Here is a 17,376-nt window from a genome sequence, read left to right on the forward strand (position 1 = left end):
AAAAAATCCTTGTATTAAATATTATTAAAGGTCTATATCTACCATCCCTGGAATCAGGAGGACCTGAGTTCAAAACCATCCTTAGATATTTACTGGCTATGTGACCATGGGCAAGTCACTTTGCCTCAAAAAAAAAAAAAGTCTGTATCCAAGATACATAAGGCTATATTGGCCAGTAGATAAATACTGGGTTACAGGGTTTGGAATTTTTCTAAAAGAATTGCAAACTATCAAGAACCATATGCAAAAGTGCTTTAAATGAACAGTAATAAATAAGAAAAATGAAGATTAACTCAGTTTTTACCTCACACACTAAAAACTGTCTAAGATGACAAAAAAAACTGAGATGATACAGGGATGGATTTTTGAAAGACCAATAACCCACCTAATACACTATTCATGGAGATATGCATTGGTCCAAGCATTCTGGAAAACAAGCTTGGAATTATGCAGAAAAAAGTAGTTAAAGAATTCATGCTCTTGGGCCCAGAAATTCTACTACCAGTTCCATGCTCCTAGGAGATAAAAAAATAAAAAATGTCCATCCAATATGTTTATAGAAATACTCATTTGGAGTACTTATAATGATATGGAAGAATTGGAAATAAAGTGAGTGCCCATTCATTGCGGAATGAATCTGTGGTCTTCTATATCTTGGATAATATGTATAGCAGAATAATAACAGCTAGCATTTATGTAATGCTTTAAAGTTTGCAGAGCACTTTACAAAATTCATCTTATCTCACAACAACCCTGGGAGGTAAGTGGTATCACTGTCCGTGTTTTACAGATGAGGAAGCTGATGCAGGCAGCACTGAAGTACACCTTAGGATCATACGGCAGTTAAGCGCTTAAGGCCACATTTGAGCTTAGGCCTTCTTGATTTCAGGCCCAGCCCCCCATGCTCTAGGCCACCTAGCTGCCTCTGGTAATAGGAATGTAGGGAGATTTCACATACTAAGAAACTGCACATATGAAGAATTCAGAGAGAGAGAGGAAGGTTCATATCAGCTCCTATAGATTAAAAAGAAGCAGAACGGTGTGCACAGGCACAACGATTGAAATGCAGGGATTGTTAAAAAGGAAGCCACACTGAATAATTGGGCAAACCAGTAATGAATCTGGAGAACAAACAATGAAACATACATAATTCCCTTTCCCCGTGGCAAAGAAACGGGGCCTACACAGGCAGAATAGAGCCTTCATTGTCACGTGCAGTCAATCTAGTAATTATTTTTGCTTAACTATTTTTCTTTGTTACAAGAAACAGTTTGGTTGGGGGAGGGAGGAGACAAAATTCAGAATTGACTTTGATGTAAAAACAAAAGGCATCAATAAAACTTTTTTAAATAAAAAAAAGTTTATTGATAACCAATGAGCATCAGTCTATTATTAGGCAAAAGTCATTTATGTTATGTGCCTTTTTTAAAAAAAAAATTTTTACTAATAGCTTTCATTTTTGTATCCTCTTCATGTCTGAAGGTGTCCCTCCACTGACCCATTGAGCCGTCTCTTACAACAAAGCTTTAAAAAAGAGAAAACAATTCAGCAAAATGAACCAACACATTGACTCTGTCTGACACTATATCAACACACACGGTCTTCACTTCTACAGGAAAGGGGGGAACATTTTCTTGACAGTCCTTTGGAGCCAAACTTGGTCATTATTTGTAAAATTTTAGTGACTTCATTAATATACATTGAAATCAGACCTTGATCGTCAAATGTTAATAATAAGGTTGATTTTCCTTGAAAACAAAGGGATAAAAAAATACGCAAGTCTTCTATATTCTGCCTATTCCTTTCTCCATTTGGAGAACTAAATTACATTTCTTTGATTTGGCAGGTCATCCAAACAGAGTGTTGTGAAAGAGAAGGACCCATTGCCTTCTCCTGCTGGGCCTATTCCCCTAAAAGACTCAAAAACTGAGCATGGATCCAGGAAGAGAACAGTCAGCCAGTCATCTTCCTTAAAATCTACTAATAGCAGCAACAAGGAAAGTGGTAGTAAAAATAGCTCGTCCACTTCCAAGCAGAAAAAGACAGAAGGGAAAGTCTTTAGTGGTTCCAAGGAAGCCAAGGTAAGAATTTGCAGGCCTTATCAAAGAGTTAGCCCTTTGAAGATTTGTTTGTTGCTTTAAATTATGATTTACGTGTGACTTTCCCATTGTGATTTTTCCAATTGGTGTTTTAAAAATCTCGTTAAAAATATTCTTTATTTTAAAAAATATTTTATAGACCCTGTAAATCAGTAACAAAACCCATCATCTTGATAGTAAACTCCAGTAGTGATAACAACTGAGGTAATTACCTTTCAGTAGGAGGGAATCTAAATGTTGTATATACTGTCAGATTCACTCTATGTCTATTGATTTTGCTTAACTGTTTTTCTTTGTTATGGGGAGGGGGAGAGTGTGTGTGTGTGTGTGTGTGTGTGTGTGTGTGTGTGTGTGTGTGTTAGTTTGGCGGGGTAGGGGAAGGGGAAGGGTTAGAGATTGTTGGGAAGATATCAGGAAGTAATTATGATGTCAAAACAAAAGGCATCAATAAAACATTTAAAAAAAGAGAAACTATGAAAACAGCCTACTAAATAGTTAAATGCATATTAATTAAGATTAGCCCCCATGGTTAAAAACACTAATTGACTAAAAGTCAGTTAAGTAAAAACTTGATCTAGTTCAAATAGTACCCCTTGTTTAGAGGGGTACTTTAGCTTTCAGAACAGGCTGTAGCCTGGATCTAAGACCCTACTCACTCCAGTCAAACAGTCAATCACACAGCTGCTGTTCAGTTTTCGAGTACCCAGCCTTGGGTCACAACTGCTCTTTTCCCTAGACCACCACCCCTAGCAACAGATCCCCTCCTCAATACACTAACTAGAGAAGACCCCAGCTTTGGGTTCTCCTTTGGCTTTCAAGTTCAGTAATAAGGTGACTTATGTAAAATGAGCCCAATTAGTCATTCAGCTTTGTTAGAGCCAAGGAAACTGAGCTGAGCCAGCACTGATTCAGTTCAAGATAATGTAAATGGAAAGACATAGTGGTCAAAGCTGTCATGTAATTGTAAGCAGGACATTTTGAAAAAGAGGTTTTTTGAAGGTTGAATTTTACTAGGTAAAAATTTTAACCTTCTGTATGAATCTCTCTTCAGACTATCTTGGTATTTGAGGAAACTTCCTTAAAGACAGAATAGAAAAAGTAGAATTGAACTACTGCCCTAGGATACTGGAACATGATGTTAATGTTATTGAGTTTAAATTCCATAAGTTAGCAAAGATTTGAAAATAGGAAGAATTTCCATGTAAGGCAACAAAATTAATGAATTAAACACTAGTATATGAATGCTAATCTTAGATGTAAGTTTTAAATATAGCTGGGCTGTATTAGGTAAGTAACTGCTAAGCCATACTCAGTAGATAATCAGAATGAAGGAGCAGACAAAATAAAGATTTAGAAGTGGTAGTGATAGATACAGCTGATGAGAATGTAATGTTAATGGAGGGTGGTGATGGCATAGGCGGGCCATCAGGATTTTGGTCTGTTTGGCAGTTTGAGGTGAAAAGTCGTCAGGCAACTATAACTATTAGCTAGTAGCAATTTCCTTCAAATTAGTATTAAAAGATCTCGCTAGATGTACTGTGCTGTGTTTTATGCTACTTTCGACAAGCCATACAGTTGAAACCTAGGCTGGCAGATAAATGTGTTGGGAGTTAGGTACAAAGGTCTGGGGACGGGGTCAGGCAAGTAAGGCACAGCACAGAGCTGGCCAGCATGGTGTACTAGGGCAAGAAGTCCCAGATCCAGGACAGAGTGTTCCGAACCCTGTACTGAGAGCAGGAACAGGTGTGAACTGGTGTTTCTGTCATTCATCTCTGAGAGCTGGGTTCTCCTCTAGCTAGTGTACTGAGGAGGGGACCTGTTGCTAGGGGTGGTGGTCTAGGGAAAAGAGCAGTTGTGACCCAAGACTGGGTACTCTAAAACTGAACAGCAGCTGTGACTGTGACTATTCTACTGGAATGAATAGGGTCTCAGATCCAGCCTACAGCCTGTTCTGAAGCCTGCAGCAGAATAACAAGTTCAGGGAGCTTAGACCAAAGGGGAGCCTACAGTTCTGTCACTCAGAACCCTTAAGAGCCTTCCTGTTAGTTGACAGTGGTTGGGTCCAGTAGCTCTCTAGTAGAGCTTCAACAGAGAGGAAGCCCACAGTTGTGTTATTCAGACCTAAATCCAGGTCAGGAACTTGCAGAGTTTAGACTTGGAAGGCAGGAAGCGAACTTCTCCCTGTATCAGATTGTTTTGAGCTCACTTGTATCTTAAGCTGTTGCTGAGATCCTTGAAGAACACAATACTTATTATTTGGAGAAAGTGGCAGGACCCAAGAGAATATAGAACAGGACCAAGTATGGTCCACACATTCAATTCAGAAAATGTAAGAGTCTAGCCTTAATGAGAAGTTGAAATTTAGGAAGTAAGACAGGAAAAATGTATAAACAAAGAATCCAGCATTAAAGAGCTATTATGATAACAGGGATGCCTAGGTTACACACACAGGAGAGAATGGCAGCAAAGAAAACACAGGTTGGCCAGAAGATCAACTAACATTACTGGAAGAAGTGAAATGAATGTTTGTTTAAAAACTAAAATAAATTTAAAATTAAATTTTTAAAAATTTTCTATTAAAATAAAATTAAAATTAAAAAATTATTTTATAAATAAAATGAGAGCGCCACAGGAAAGAATTGACAAAAGAAATGATAGCTATGGAAGAAAGATTTAGAAAAAGAATTAACAGCTTAGTATAAGGTATAAAGCCTGACCCAAGCAACAAGCAACAGAAAACGTGAAAATTAGAATGGACCAATTAGAAGTTAATGAATCCCTGAGATAACAAGAAATATTAAAACAAAGCCAAAGGACTAGAAAAAAAAATTAGGTATCTCACAACAATAGCAACTGACCTGGAAAACAGATCAAAGAGACACAGTTTTGAATGATTGGACTACCTGAAACCATGACCAAAAAAAATAGTCTAGACATCATATTTCAAGAAATCATGAGAGCTTGGATCTTTTAGAACCAGAGGGTAAAGTGAAAATAGTCTCCATTTTTTATTGTTTTGTGGTAGATGTTTATAATGTGCTTGTTGTTTCTTATGGCACAGTATTATTCCTAACACATTCATGAACTACAATTTGTTTACCAATTCCCCATTCAGTTCTATTTTGTTTATAATTTTTTGCTGCCTCAAAAAAGTGCCGTTATAAATCTTTTGGTATATGTAAAATCTTTTTGTCAGGGACAAGCTTGGGGGACACATGCCTAGCAATGGGATCTCTAGGTCAGAGGATATGGACACCTGAGCTACTTTGTCAGTATAACTTGAAATTGCTTTCCAGAATGATTATATTCATTTGCAACTACAAATTAATGTCACCCTTTTCTTAGCCCCTTCACGATTTACTAACTGGTCTCTTCTTTTGTCATTTTTACCAGTTTGCTAGATGTGATATAAAACTCAGGGTTGTTTTGATTTTTATTTTTCTTATTAGTGACTTGTAGTAGATGTCTTTGGTAAGATATTTTATTAAAAAAAAGATTTTTCCCTCCAGTTTACTCCTTCCTTTATCTTATCTTAGAGGCATTAATTTTGTTTATGTAAAGTTTTTCAATTTAAGGGAATCAAAATTATCTGTTATATGTTCTTTAATTGGCTATATCCTTTGGTTAAGAAGTCATCGCCTATGCATAGCTGTAAAAGGCCTATGATGTGTTTCTCTTGTAATTTTTTTATGGTATAATGTTCAGGTTGCATAGCCATTTTGAATTTACTGTAGAATGTGTTGGTAAATTACTTAGAACCAGGATAGAAAGCAGTTGACTTATTTTTAAGGGGGGAAAGTAGCAAGCATAATGTGATATACCAGCTCTAAGTATCACTTCTGTTGTAGATGACTTCCAAATCTTAGATTTTTTTTTATCCTAACCTTTTTTCTCAGCTCCAGACCCACACCTCCAACTGCCTATAGTGTCTCTCCCCTTAGATGTCCCATTGGCACTTCAAATTCACTATTTTCAAGACCACAGTTCTTGTCTTTCTTGCTAAACTTGTTCTTTGTTCCTTTCTGTGGTACTGTCATCCACCATGTTATCAGTGACACCTACCTATTTTTCATCTCTCATGATCAGTTTCTAAGTCTTTTCAGTTCTATAACATTTCTTGAATTAATCCCCTATTTCTCTATTTGTTCTATCACCACCTTGGTACTGCTGTTGAGAATTCTCTTTAACAGGTATCCCCACCTTCTCATCTTTCCCTATCTGATCCATTCCTCATATCCTTTCCTTGAATGGTCTGTCTTATGCATACCTCTAATCGTGCTCAGAAAACATTAGTAGCTTCCTCTTGCCTACTGAAAAAGCTCTCTCCTGGAATACAAGGACCTCCACGTTGTGCTGCTGCACTACATTTCTTATATTACTCCCTTCTGCCTTTGGTCGTTTTGGGGACTGGATCTCCTTATCTCCCCTAGGCTGGAGGTGCAGTGGCCACTCACAATCCCAGTCCCAATACTGATCAACATGGAAGCTTTAAATAGCTCCATTTTTCTGACCTGGACCATTTTGTCCCTCCTTAGGTAGGTAGTCTAGTGGCTCTCCCCTGCCAGGAGCTCACCATACTGTTGCTAGTCTTAAACTTTAACCTGACTGTAGCTCAGAACTCTATGATTCAAGCAGTCCTTCAGCCTCAGACTCCCTAGCAGCAGAATTATAATTGTGTGCCTCCTAACCTGGCCACACTGTTAATTACACTTGAAATGTCCACCTCCCCCTTTTCCTGTTGAAGTGTCTCTCAGAGCCTAACTCAGTGACACCTTATAAAATCATAGGTTAGAGCTAGAAGGAACTTGAGCCCACTCTCCTCTTTTTTCAGATGTGAAAATTGAAGTCCATAAAGATGAAATGACTTGGCTAAGACTATACAGTAACATAGCCGGAATTTGAACCCATGCCTTCTAACTCCAAATCCAGTGCTTTCTCCTTCACCACTTTCCCCTGTCAATAACAGCCTCCTTCCTCAGACCTCTCACAGTTTTGCCCTTCTCTAAAGCACTGAGGTATTATGTGTATTTGTGCCTTATTCCATCAGCTAGAATGCAGGCTACATGAAGGCAGGGATGACATCTAAACTTGATGCCCCCAGCACCTTGAATAGACTTTATATGTGCATATAATTTAGGAGAATGAATGAAAAAATGAACTTGATGTTGTGAACAGAGTATTACTAATTCATGCATGAAAATAATGCCTAACAGATCGGTCTGTCCTGGCTTATTGATTTAGCATATAATTTACTAGTAATTCTAAGAAGTAATGTGATTTTGACAATAGACCCATGTGTTCCTTACGTTTTCATTAACTGACATTGATTGAATAAGATGAATTGTGTTTGTGTATAGAAGATAACTTTCTGAGTATTTTGAAAAGTTCTTAAATCATAGAAAAATGTGGTTTATAAAACATCAATTGAAATGAATTGCAAAAGGGTAAGGAGTTGATTCTTTTGTATCTGGAAGTAGAAAATAATTTTTTTCGTTTACAGATCTGATTAACTCTTTAGCTTGCAGCTGTTTATTTCAAATTGCTAATTGCCTTTTTTTCAGGAAAAGGTTCCAAGTAGTTCTTCAAATTATCCTCCAGCTACACAAATTCCTGATGGCTCTAAAACGCGCAGAGCAAAGCTTGCCTTTGATGACAGGTAAAACAAATAGAAATGTGTCTGTACACAAAGCTTCCCATCATTAAACTAGCCATGAATTTTAAATGTGAAAGTGTTGTCATGATTAGAGGTCATTGACACTATGTATGCAAAATGTTAATAACTTTTAACAAGATGCATATTTATCCCTCCTTGTGACAGCATGTTATGAGCACAAAGCCTACCTTGAGGAGTTGAAGTACACCCCACTCTTACTAATAGAATGCTAGCTAGAACAAATGGTGTTTTCTGAGATTGGCCGTTGCATTCTGATTTTTATAACAGCCACCGTATTTCCCCATGTATAAGATGCACCCCTTTTCCAAAAATTTGGGGTCTAAAAACTGGGTGCATCTTATACAGTGGTTGTAGATTTTTTTACTTGTATTTCCAGCTTTTTCGCGCTTGTTGTCTTTGCGCTCATTGTTTCGCATTTGTTACCGGTATATTAGGTTACGTTTTGCCGCATTCTGCCCAGAAATGGCTCAGAAAAGATTTTCGTACAATGCTGAATTCAAGTTAAAAGTGATCCAGTTTGCAAAAGTGAATGGAAGTTGTGCTGCTGAATGTAAGTTTGGTCCTCCTCCAACTGAGAAAGCAATCTGAGACTGGCTATGGGAAAAAGAGACCCTACTGAAAATGCCACGGCAGAAGAAGGCCATGAGAGGCAAGTCAGTAAAATGGCCAGATTTAGAGAGGGAATTGAAGATATGGATTGAACAGCAAAGGGCAATTGGAATTCCTGTGTCCACAAAGATGGTTCAGCATGAGGCAAGAAGAATTGCTGATGAAAAAGAAGTTATTGATTTCAAAGGAGGACACAATTGGTGCTTCAGGTTCATGAAATGGAATGGACTAAGCATGTGTACATGCACCAGACTTGCCCAAAAGATGCCTGAAAGTTATGAGCAGATGAATAAGACTTGAGTTCAATAACTTTATGTAGTACATTTTTTTTTCAAAGTTTGGGCCCCAAAATTAAGGTGCATCATATACATGGGGAAATACGGTATATTCAAAAAAGTTATCTCTTGGATTTGTACTAAATCTCAGGAGTAAATTAGGTTACTAAGTGCTTTGTACTAGAAAGTTTAGAGGGGAGTATTATCCTAGGTGTCTCATTTTGCTTTATGAAATTTTCAGCATATTTATTTGGCTAAATCTGATCCAACAAGCAATTATTCAGTGGCAACTATGGTCCTGGGTACTGTGCCTAGGTGCTGGGATATAAAAACAAAACAAAAAATGGTGACTTGACTCACAAAGCTTGCATTTTATTGGGAGAAATGTAACACATAGACAGAGGAATGTGTACAAGATGGTGTGAGGAAGAAGAAAGCACTAAGGACAAGGAGCATTTGAAGAGTATTCCATAGGACATGGCTCATGAGATGAACCTTAAAAGAACTAGGGATTCTAAGAAGTAAATGTGAGGAGAGAATACAGTCCAGGCATAGGGAATAGCTTATACAAAGATATGAAGGTGAGAAATAGAATGCTGAGTTTGCAAGTAGACCAGTCTGAAAGGTCATAGAGATTGCGTGAAAGGGGAGTAACATAGTCAACTTGGAAATCGAGGCTGGTGCCATAATTGCGAAGGGTTTTAAATGCCAAATCTGGGCATTTGTAGTTTTTTCTAGAGGCAATATGAAACCATAACGAAATAACCAACACTATGTCTGATTTTAAATTTTGCTTGTAACAACCAGGATGCTCGCTAAATAAAGTGACTTTTGATTGCATACTGTATTTCCTGTAACTGTGAACATTGAACAAGTTGAATATTGAACCACAACAGAGACAAATTAGAATGTCATCTTATGAAAAATTTTTCCATTTCTGTTACAGGAGTTATTCAGCAGACCATTATTTACAAGAAGCTAAAAAGCTGAAGCACAATGCGGATGCATTGGTATGTTGGCTTTCATGTGTAGCTTTCTGGAATTAACTGGTAATTTTTACTTCGATTTTAGCCGCCTTTGCAGTGCTCCACAACTCTCATTCTCTCTAATGACTACCTTCTCTTTAGTCTGATAGGTTTGAGAAAGCTGTCTATTATCTTGATGCTGTGGTATCCTTCATTGAATGTGGGAACGCTTTGGAGAAAAATGCTCAGGAATCCAAATCTCCATTCCCTATGTATTCAGAGACTGTGGAGCTAATTAAGTGAGTACATGGAGATATCTGCATCAGCAAGGTCAGTATTGCTGATTCACCGACCTAGATGTGAAGAATATACTGATAACAAAATTTAATCATGGATTGGCAGCAAGGCAACTAACTGACTTCTAAATTAAGTGATTTCTTAGGCCTTTTTACTTTGAATTTGTTTGATTCTAATGTGTTGGAGGGCAGGAGGAAAGAAGTAACTAAAGTACTTGGTTTTGCTTACCTTTTGTGGTCATTGATCTGTGTACTTAATGTTACAGATACACTATGAAGCTGAAGAATTACTTGGCACCAGATGCTACAGCTGCAGATAAAAGACTGGCAGTTCTTTGGTGTGTAGATTTGTAAAGTGCCACTTTTGCACCAGGTTGTTATAGACACAGAAATGCTTTCTAACTCTGCTATGCACTACCTGTGATATTTTTTGTTTTGTTCCATTTGGCATTCCATGAGTTTAAGGATCTGTGTTATAAGATACAAGTGAAGAAAAATATAAAACAAATAGATTTTTGTCTTGCTTTCAAATTACAAGGCTCTATGGAAGAAAGTTGTCTTCTCTCTACCAGACAGAGCCCTTCATCTTGCTTTGGGAAAAGCCTTGGTAGTAGGGTACAGGAGAGTGTGCCATAATCTAGGTTTTTAACTTCATCTCTTACACTGTCTTTTCTTGGGCATCTAGTAGTATACACATGGATTCATTCTCTTCCTTGATGCATCTTAGCCCATTTATATGAAGAGAACAAAAACTGAAACCTATCTGATGTCCAAGGTGTGGGCAGTATAGTGGGCCTACTTAGTATACTTCTCTGGGGTGTTTGGGGTAGGAAGTCATAGAAAGAGCCAGTTTCAGAATTAGAGGCTTAACTGATTACTCCCAGACTGATAATAACACACCATTCACTGTGTGTAGTTTTCATTTAGCTCTCTAGAATACTTAAAAGAGTATTAATATTACTCCTTAATTCTATTTTAGTATCAATAGTAATCTATTAGATTGTGAGCTCCTTGAGGGCAGAGACTGTCTTTTTCCTCTTTATGTATATCTTTATATCCCCAGCACTTAGCACAGTGCCTGGCACATAGTGGCTCTTAATAAATACTTATTGATAGTAATTTTGTCTCATTCTGTAGTATTAGTAGTTGGGTCATTTTACCTGTCAATTAAAGCTAATGTTATTGTCAACTTAGTGATAACAGTTTCTTTCAAATAAACTTGCAGAAAACAAAAGTTGACATTTTTTCTTCTTTCTCTTATGCCGGCCTTGTAAACAAATCTTTCTTTTTCTTTCTCTTTTTCTTTTAGCCTTCGATGCCAGTCCTTATTGTACCTGAGGTTATTTAAACTGAAGAAGGAGAATGCTTTGAAATACTCAAAAACATTAACTGAACATTTAAAGGTAAATGTAGCTGATAGAAATATAAATTCTGGTTCTCAAAACTGATTTTGCAAAAGGGCCTCCTTCTATTGTCCCTAGAAATGTCCTTATGATGTTTCTGAGTATTGGGAAAGGGAAGCATTACAAGCATCTGAGTATTGGGGAATTGAGGAGGAGGAGGAGGTAGTTAATGACTATGATGAATATTCATTTTGAGGATTGTTGGGACTTAGGTAGGGTTTCCAACAAGACAGTTTTTGGCAGACTGCTCTTTGAAATCACATTTTGACTGTCTTTGGTAATTTATTTAGCCACATATAAATAATATTTCAGTATATAAATCTATTTTCATTAAACTTTAAAATAGTCTTTTAACAACTCCTCTCTTTTCTGTTCCTACTTCTTTTATTAGTATTTAGGACCATCCACAATCCACCCCCACCTTTTCTTTTTTGAGCTTTCTTCAGCAAGGCTACCCACTGTGAACAAGCTCTGTACATTCCCACCTCTGTACCTTTATTTATATTGTACCCTTTGCCTCAAATGGCCTTCTCTGCCTTTCTGAATCCTTCCAGGCACAGCTCTTCCATAAACCCATTTTCAGACGCTGCTCCCTACCTCCCCCCAGCTCACAGTAATGTCTTGCTCTTTCGTACTCATATATTTCTTTATTGTCTCTATCACCTGTGCTATGTACATATATGTCTTCTCTCCCTAAAAAGATTGTAAGCTCTTTTTGAGGGCAAAAAACCATGCTTTATGCTTGTTTTGAAGAGTACAAAGCTCATATATAGTAGACATTCAATATTTGTTGATTTGATTGACAAGTAAATTGTGTTTTTTTTCTTGTTTTTTGTTTTTGTTTGTTTTTTTGTCTCGTGTGTGCGTGTGTGTGTTTGTGTGTGTGTGTGTGTTTTGTCTCTAGAATTCCTATAATAATTCTCAGGCTCCATCACCTGGCATGGGAAGGTAGGTAATGTTATTCTTATCCTGTGAAATAAAAAATTATTCCCTAGTAGTCCTTTTAGTGTTTGTTGAATGCATAAATTTATGTCGAAGTTGGCAGTAAGGACAGTTTGTTTGTGCCATACTTCCTCATCATTCAGAAAACACAAGTTCCACTTATTGACATTTGAGCATTTTGTGGATTGAGTCTAAAGAATTGCCATGCTTTTATCCTAAACATTTGGGACAGTGTCACCTAAATTAGCAGATATATTTTGCCTCCTTTGAGACTGGAAGGAACTTTTTAGGATATGTGACCTTGAAACTGTTACTTAGAAGCCCTAGAGGCAAGTGAGAGGGCAGAGGTCTGGTTCTCCTCCATTTCATAGAGACTGCTGCTGCCAGCCACACTGTAGCACATTATCTAGGGAGAAAAGTTTTGGGTTGTGGGCTCTCACCCCAAAATACCAACATCCTAATAGGTACTTAGGGGTACTTCCAGTAATTAATTTGGTTTCAGGCTTATTGAATTTGAAGAGGTTAACTAAGTAGGGATGTCAAAAAGCACTTGGTAATGTGAGTGCAGTTTGGAAGAAGTCAGAGCTGCAGATAGAGATTTGGGAATTCACAGTGAAGTAAAAGGTCAAGAGTGACAGGCATCACAGAGAAAAGAACTGAGATCAGAGTGCTGAGGGACACTGATCCAGGAGAGACATTTCAGAAGAACAAGCATATTTCTATCCCCAGAATTCTTAGATGTATTTTCATTCATTCTCCCACACCTCTGACTACAGTTATCCCTTCCACATCGCAATTTTCCCCATCACGGTTTCAGTATCTTGAGGATTGACATAAGAAATTAAATGGGAATTTGGGGGGAGTTTTGTGAAAGCCACAAATGACAGAAAAAGGTTAAAAACTCAGAAATACGTAAAATGTGTTTATAGTATTGCATGATATCAATCCAGATTTTACAATAGGGTACTCAAAATAACCCTATAAAAGAAAAAGAAAAAACTCAGACTTCTTCTGTGGTATGAAGGGAGGGCCAAAAAATTTTACTCGGATTTTCCAGATTGCAGGGGCACCATCTCCTAACCCCAGGATGTGGAAGTGATAAATGTAACAATCCTGTGAGTAAAAAGGAATAGAAGGGAGAAGGAGTCCATAGTAATTTGTCCATTTGATTTCTATGTACTATGTGCAGATTTTATCATTACAGGCTTTTTTATTCCAATTTTGGTTTTAAAAAATATATCCCAAAGTTATAAGTTAGGACATCAGTATTTTCAGCAATTCAGTTTGGAATTAAAATGCCCATATCTTATGAATTCTTTCATTCATTTAGTTTGAGATTTAGTTTTAGGTGACTAATCTTCTAGTCTCAAATGTATTTTTATGTACATTCCACATGTATAACCATACTTTTTTCCTAAATGGATGTCCTTTGTTACTTAGTATGTCATCATATACTAATAGCCATTGGTAAGGTGGCAAATGAGTTTTGGAACTTTTTCTGAATTAGTCTTACAAAGGTCAAAGGAACATGTAGCTTACATCATGTGTCCATAGGAAACACTGCACTGTTACAGGAATGAGGGTAGTTGAAAGCTGTGCCTGTCAATGTTGAATAGTCTTAAATAATTTGTGTAACAAACATTACAGTGGTTCGGAACACTGTGCTTTTTCATTGCCTATTTTAAGAAACAGTTTTACATTATATGCCTATGGTGAAAAACAGAAAACCATTTCATTATTCTGGTAGTTTATGAAAATGATGACAGCCTCAGTCAGCTGCTGACAGTTTAAATTTTGGTATATCCTGCACGTCATAGCACAATCAAAGTTGTTGCCTTTTCTCTCTTTGTACATACAGCAAAGCTTTTGGGATGCCTTCCCCAGTTTCTCCAAAGCTCTCTCCTGGCAATTCAGGAAATTACACTTCAGGGGCAAGCAGCACTTCAGGGAGCAGTTCTTCAGTAACTATTCCACAGAAAATCCACCAGATGGCAGCCAGCTATGTTCAGGTCACATCCAACTTCCTTTATGCCACTGAAATCTGGGACCAAGCTGAACAGCTTTCTAAAGAGCAAAAAGGTAGATTTTAGGAAATCAATACATTCAGAGGGTAGAAGATGGATTTTTAAAAACCAAGTTAATTTTTGATGTAAATAGTTCATTATAAGTATTGGTGTTTTTAGAAGTATTGGTATTCGTTTTTGTGTAATCTCTTTTAGGGTTAATGACACTAATTTGAAGATTTCTAGCCTTTAACACACATACTATAAAGTTAATGCTATGGTCCAAACGATACAACTATGGCACAAACATTTGTTCTACTAATAGCCTTTTCTGTTGCTCCATTATGGCGTGGAGTTAAGCTCTGAATGTATATGCCTGCAAGAGAATAAGATCCAACATCTCCTGCCAAGCTGGAAAGGAAAGACTTTGGTCATGGGCCTGGTGAGGGACAGTATATTTGTGTATACGGCCCTCTTCTCTGAGGACCAGCCTGGCTGAATCAGGAGAAGCTCATTCTCAGGTTGACCACAAGGTGATGAAATGTTTAGCTATGGCAACTTTCAAAGAGTTAGAGAGAGTGAGATCTGTGTTGGTAACAAAGCTACAAATCTTTGGGAGGGAGAAAAAAAAAAGACTCCGTTCTTAGCCAGTGTCAGTTGTCTATCATGATAAGGGTGATACTTTCTAAGCTCTTGTAAAAGAAATTTATGCTCACTCTTCTAGCATTTAAAATATAGTGTAAAATGTAACATTAATTCACTTAAAATAAATTTAATTTACTCTTTTTTTGTAGTGAAAACCAACTTCACAGGAATATATCCCAATATCTCCAAAACATCTCATATTCGTGAAAATATCTGCAAGATGTATAGGCAAAAAGTATCTTCCAAAATTGTCTTTTTCATCTTAATTTAATTCACTAAGAACTCTCTGTACACTAAACACCAATCTTTATATTCCAAATAAAAGGGAAAAGAAAACAATGCCAGATTGAGTTAGAAAACAGAAGATTTCCTAAAGCAGCATAGTAGAGAGGAAAGAGTATTACATTTGTTCTGTCAAGTTCATTAAAGTGTAGTTTTGCCCATAAATGGAACTCTGGCAGCAAGTTCTGATTAAAAAAAACCTCCCCAAGTGGCGTGGGCTGCTTCTGGAGAGAGCGCATTCTTCTTCTGCCAAAAGGCGGCTTCATCTGGAAGTTCTGGTGCCCGCTTGTCTAGAGTGTCGTAGAAAGGGTTTCTGTGCAGGTGAGGTTTGGACTAGATAACCTGGAGGTCTCTTCTGATGTTGAGATTTAGTGAGTCTGTGCCGCTATTCTAAATATACATTGCTTAGTATTTCTCAGAGGAGGGAGGAAAAGACTTCCTTCCTTCCTATAAATTATGGATTTCTTTTTACTGCACTGTCTGCCAGATGACACAGCAGTCACATGATTTAATGTATATTTAAATGATTGAATGTACACTGTACGTGATTTAATTAATGTTTTTGCTCATTTTAGAGTTCTTTGCTGAGCTGGATAAAGTTATGGGCCCTCTCATCTTTAATTCAAGCATCATGACAGACCTGGTTCGTTACACCCGGCAGGGACTTCACTGGCTCCGTTTGGATGCCAAGTTGGTATCTTGAACTGAAGGATTCTTACCCAGAACATATTCTTGTTGCCTCTGATTTTTCTCCACAACACTGTGTCATATCAATAAGGAAGACTGCCATAACACTGCTTAGTCAACACTAAGAGCAAGCAATGCTTCTGCCTCACTGTCTCATGTACAAGTTGTGTTTTTGGTTTTTGTTATTTTATTGTTATTTTTTAAACCCAAAGCCATCATGTTAATGGACTCCTAAGGTATTCCCTATTTGGAAAGTTATTTAAGTATTTTTACATCTGCAGCATATTAATAAGATGCAGTTTTAACTAATCTGAAATGGGATTGAAATTCTAGTTGTAATGCATAAGTAATCAATTTAAATCATATTTATTTTAATTTTTAACTGTCCAGTTTGGTGGGACTATTTTAATAATTATTTCTACCTATAAGTTTATCCTACCAAATGCTTAGCAGAAATTTCATGCAGACACTTTTATTTATGTACTTTAAACTTTGTTCTCAGTAATGTCTCCATGTGATAAAGCTTGTAAAAGAGGATCATTATATTCTCAAATGTAGAGACATGTATTTAACATGTCTGCCGCCTCCTACTCAAATCTTAAATGACAACTACAGTTTTAGTATTGCAGAATTTGTACTTAATGTTAAGGAAAAGGACCCAGAAAGGTTCTTAAACATGTGAAAAGAAATTTAAATATTAGAATATAGCATTCTAGATTGGGGGAAAATCATGTTTGATTCAAGATGCATTATTATTTCAAGAATCATGATCACACTTAATAATACCATAGCAGTCTCACAGTGTTACAGTTACTTACATTTAATGAATTATAAAAGAGATCAGGTAAGAACATGGACTCTGGGAGATGTGCATCATACAGAAGTTTTGTTTTTATTTTTACTGAAAGGACAATCTTGAACCTTTTTAGTTTTGTTGAAACTTTATTCTCTTTGTTTTTGTCAGTTGATACTGCATTGGAACAGTATCATTTGCCATTGAAAAAATGGGTTAGAGAACTCCTTAGAGTTATCACCTCTGTCTCTTCCAATGAGTGAGAAATTAGATATTTTGTTCAAACATTCACATCTATCTTCAGAATTCTCTTTATTTTATCATTGTTGACTCATTTGTGATATTCTGATACGCGCGTACAATGACTGCTGTGGAAATGGGCTGGAGTTTGGGTGTGTCCTATTTTATCTTACAACTTAGAGCAGAGTTGTAGAACCGTTCTAATCTGGAGACATAGAACTTGTTTTAATCATGTATTTACCCCATTGTATTATGAAGGCCCCCAATGAGTGATGGTTGTTTCTATTGGGAGCAGAATATTCACTTTAGAGAAGTATCTTACTGATGTAAAAGGAGAGCCCTCTGCGGGTTTGAAGTGGCTGCTTTTGTAAAAGTTGTGCACCAAAGTACCTTTCCATACAAGGTGCTTGTTGGAATACAAGGTGAGAACTGTACTGTTTGTACTTTGCTTAGTGCCCCTATC

The 17,376-nt window shown here is 37.0% G+C and overlaps 1 protein-coding gene across 3 annotated transcripts in view; it reads left to right on the plus strand.

Annotated features, from left to right (window-relative positions):
- AFF4 (AF4/FMR2 family member 4) overlaps window positions 1-16,964 on the plus strand; it is an 82,399-nt gene extending 65,435 nt beyond the window's left edge. For 2 of the 3 annotated variants that reach the window (XM_036748681.1, XM_036748682.1), the window contains 9 exons: window positions 1,847-2,081; window positions 7,661-7,755; window positions 9,604-9,667; window positions 9,785-9,921; window positions 10,185-10,256; window positions 11,228-11,321; window positions 12,226-12,269; window positions 14,122-14,342; window positions 15,769-16,964. In XM_036748681.1, the coding sequence (XP_036604576.1) occupies window positions 1,847-2,081; window positions 7,661-7,755; window positions 9,604-9,667; window positions 9,785-9,921; window positions 10,185-10,256; window positions 11,228-11,321; window positions 12,226-12,269; window positions 14,122-14,342; window positions 15,769-15,896 (1,090 nt within the window). In that variant the 3' untranslated portion in view covers window positions 15,897-16,964. The remainder of the gene's footprint in view (window positions 1-1,846; window positions 2,082-7,660; window positions 7,756-9,603; window positions 9,668-9,784; window positions 9,922-10,184; window positions 10,257-11,227; window positions 11,322-12,225; window positions 12,270-14,121; window positions 14,343-15,768) is intronic. The other variant, XM_036748683.1, reaches the window with a different exon arrangement.
- The last annotated feature ends 412 nt before the right edge of the window (window positions 16,965-17,376 follow it).

The sequence above is a fragment of the Trichosurus vulpecula genome, chromosome 3, assembly GCF_011100635.1.
Source record: "Trichosurus vulpecula isolate mTriVul1 chromosome 3, mTriVul1.pri, whole genome shotgun sequence".
NCBI classification, from domain to species: domain Eukaryota; kingdom Metazoa; phylum Chordata; class Mammalia; order Diprotodontia; family Phalangeridae; genus Trichosurus; species Trichosurus vulpecula.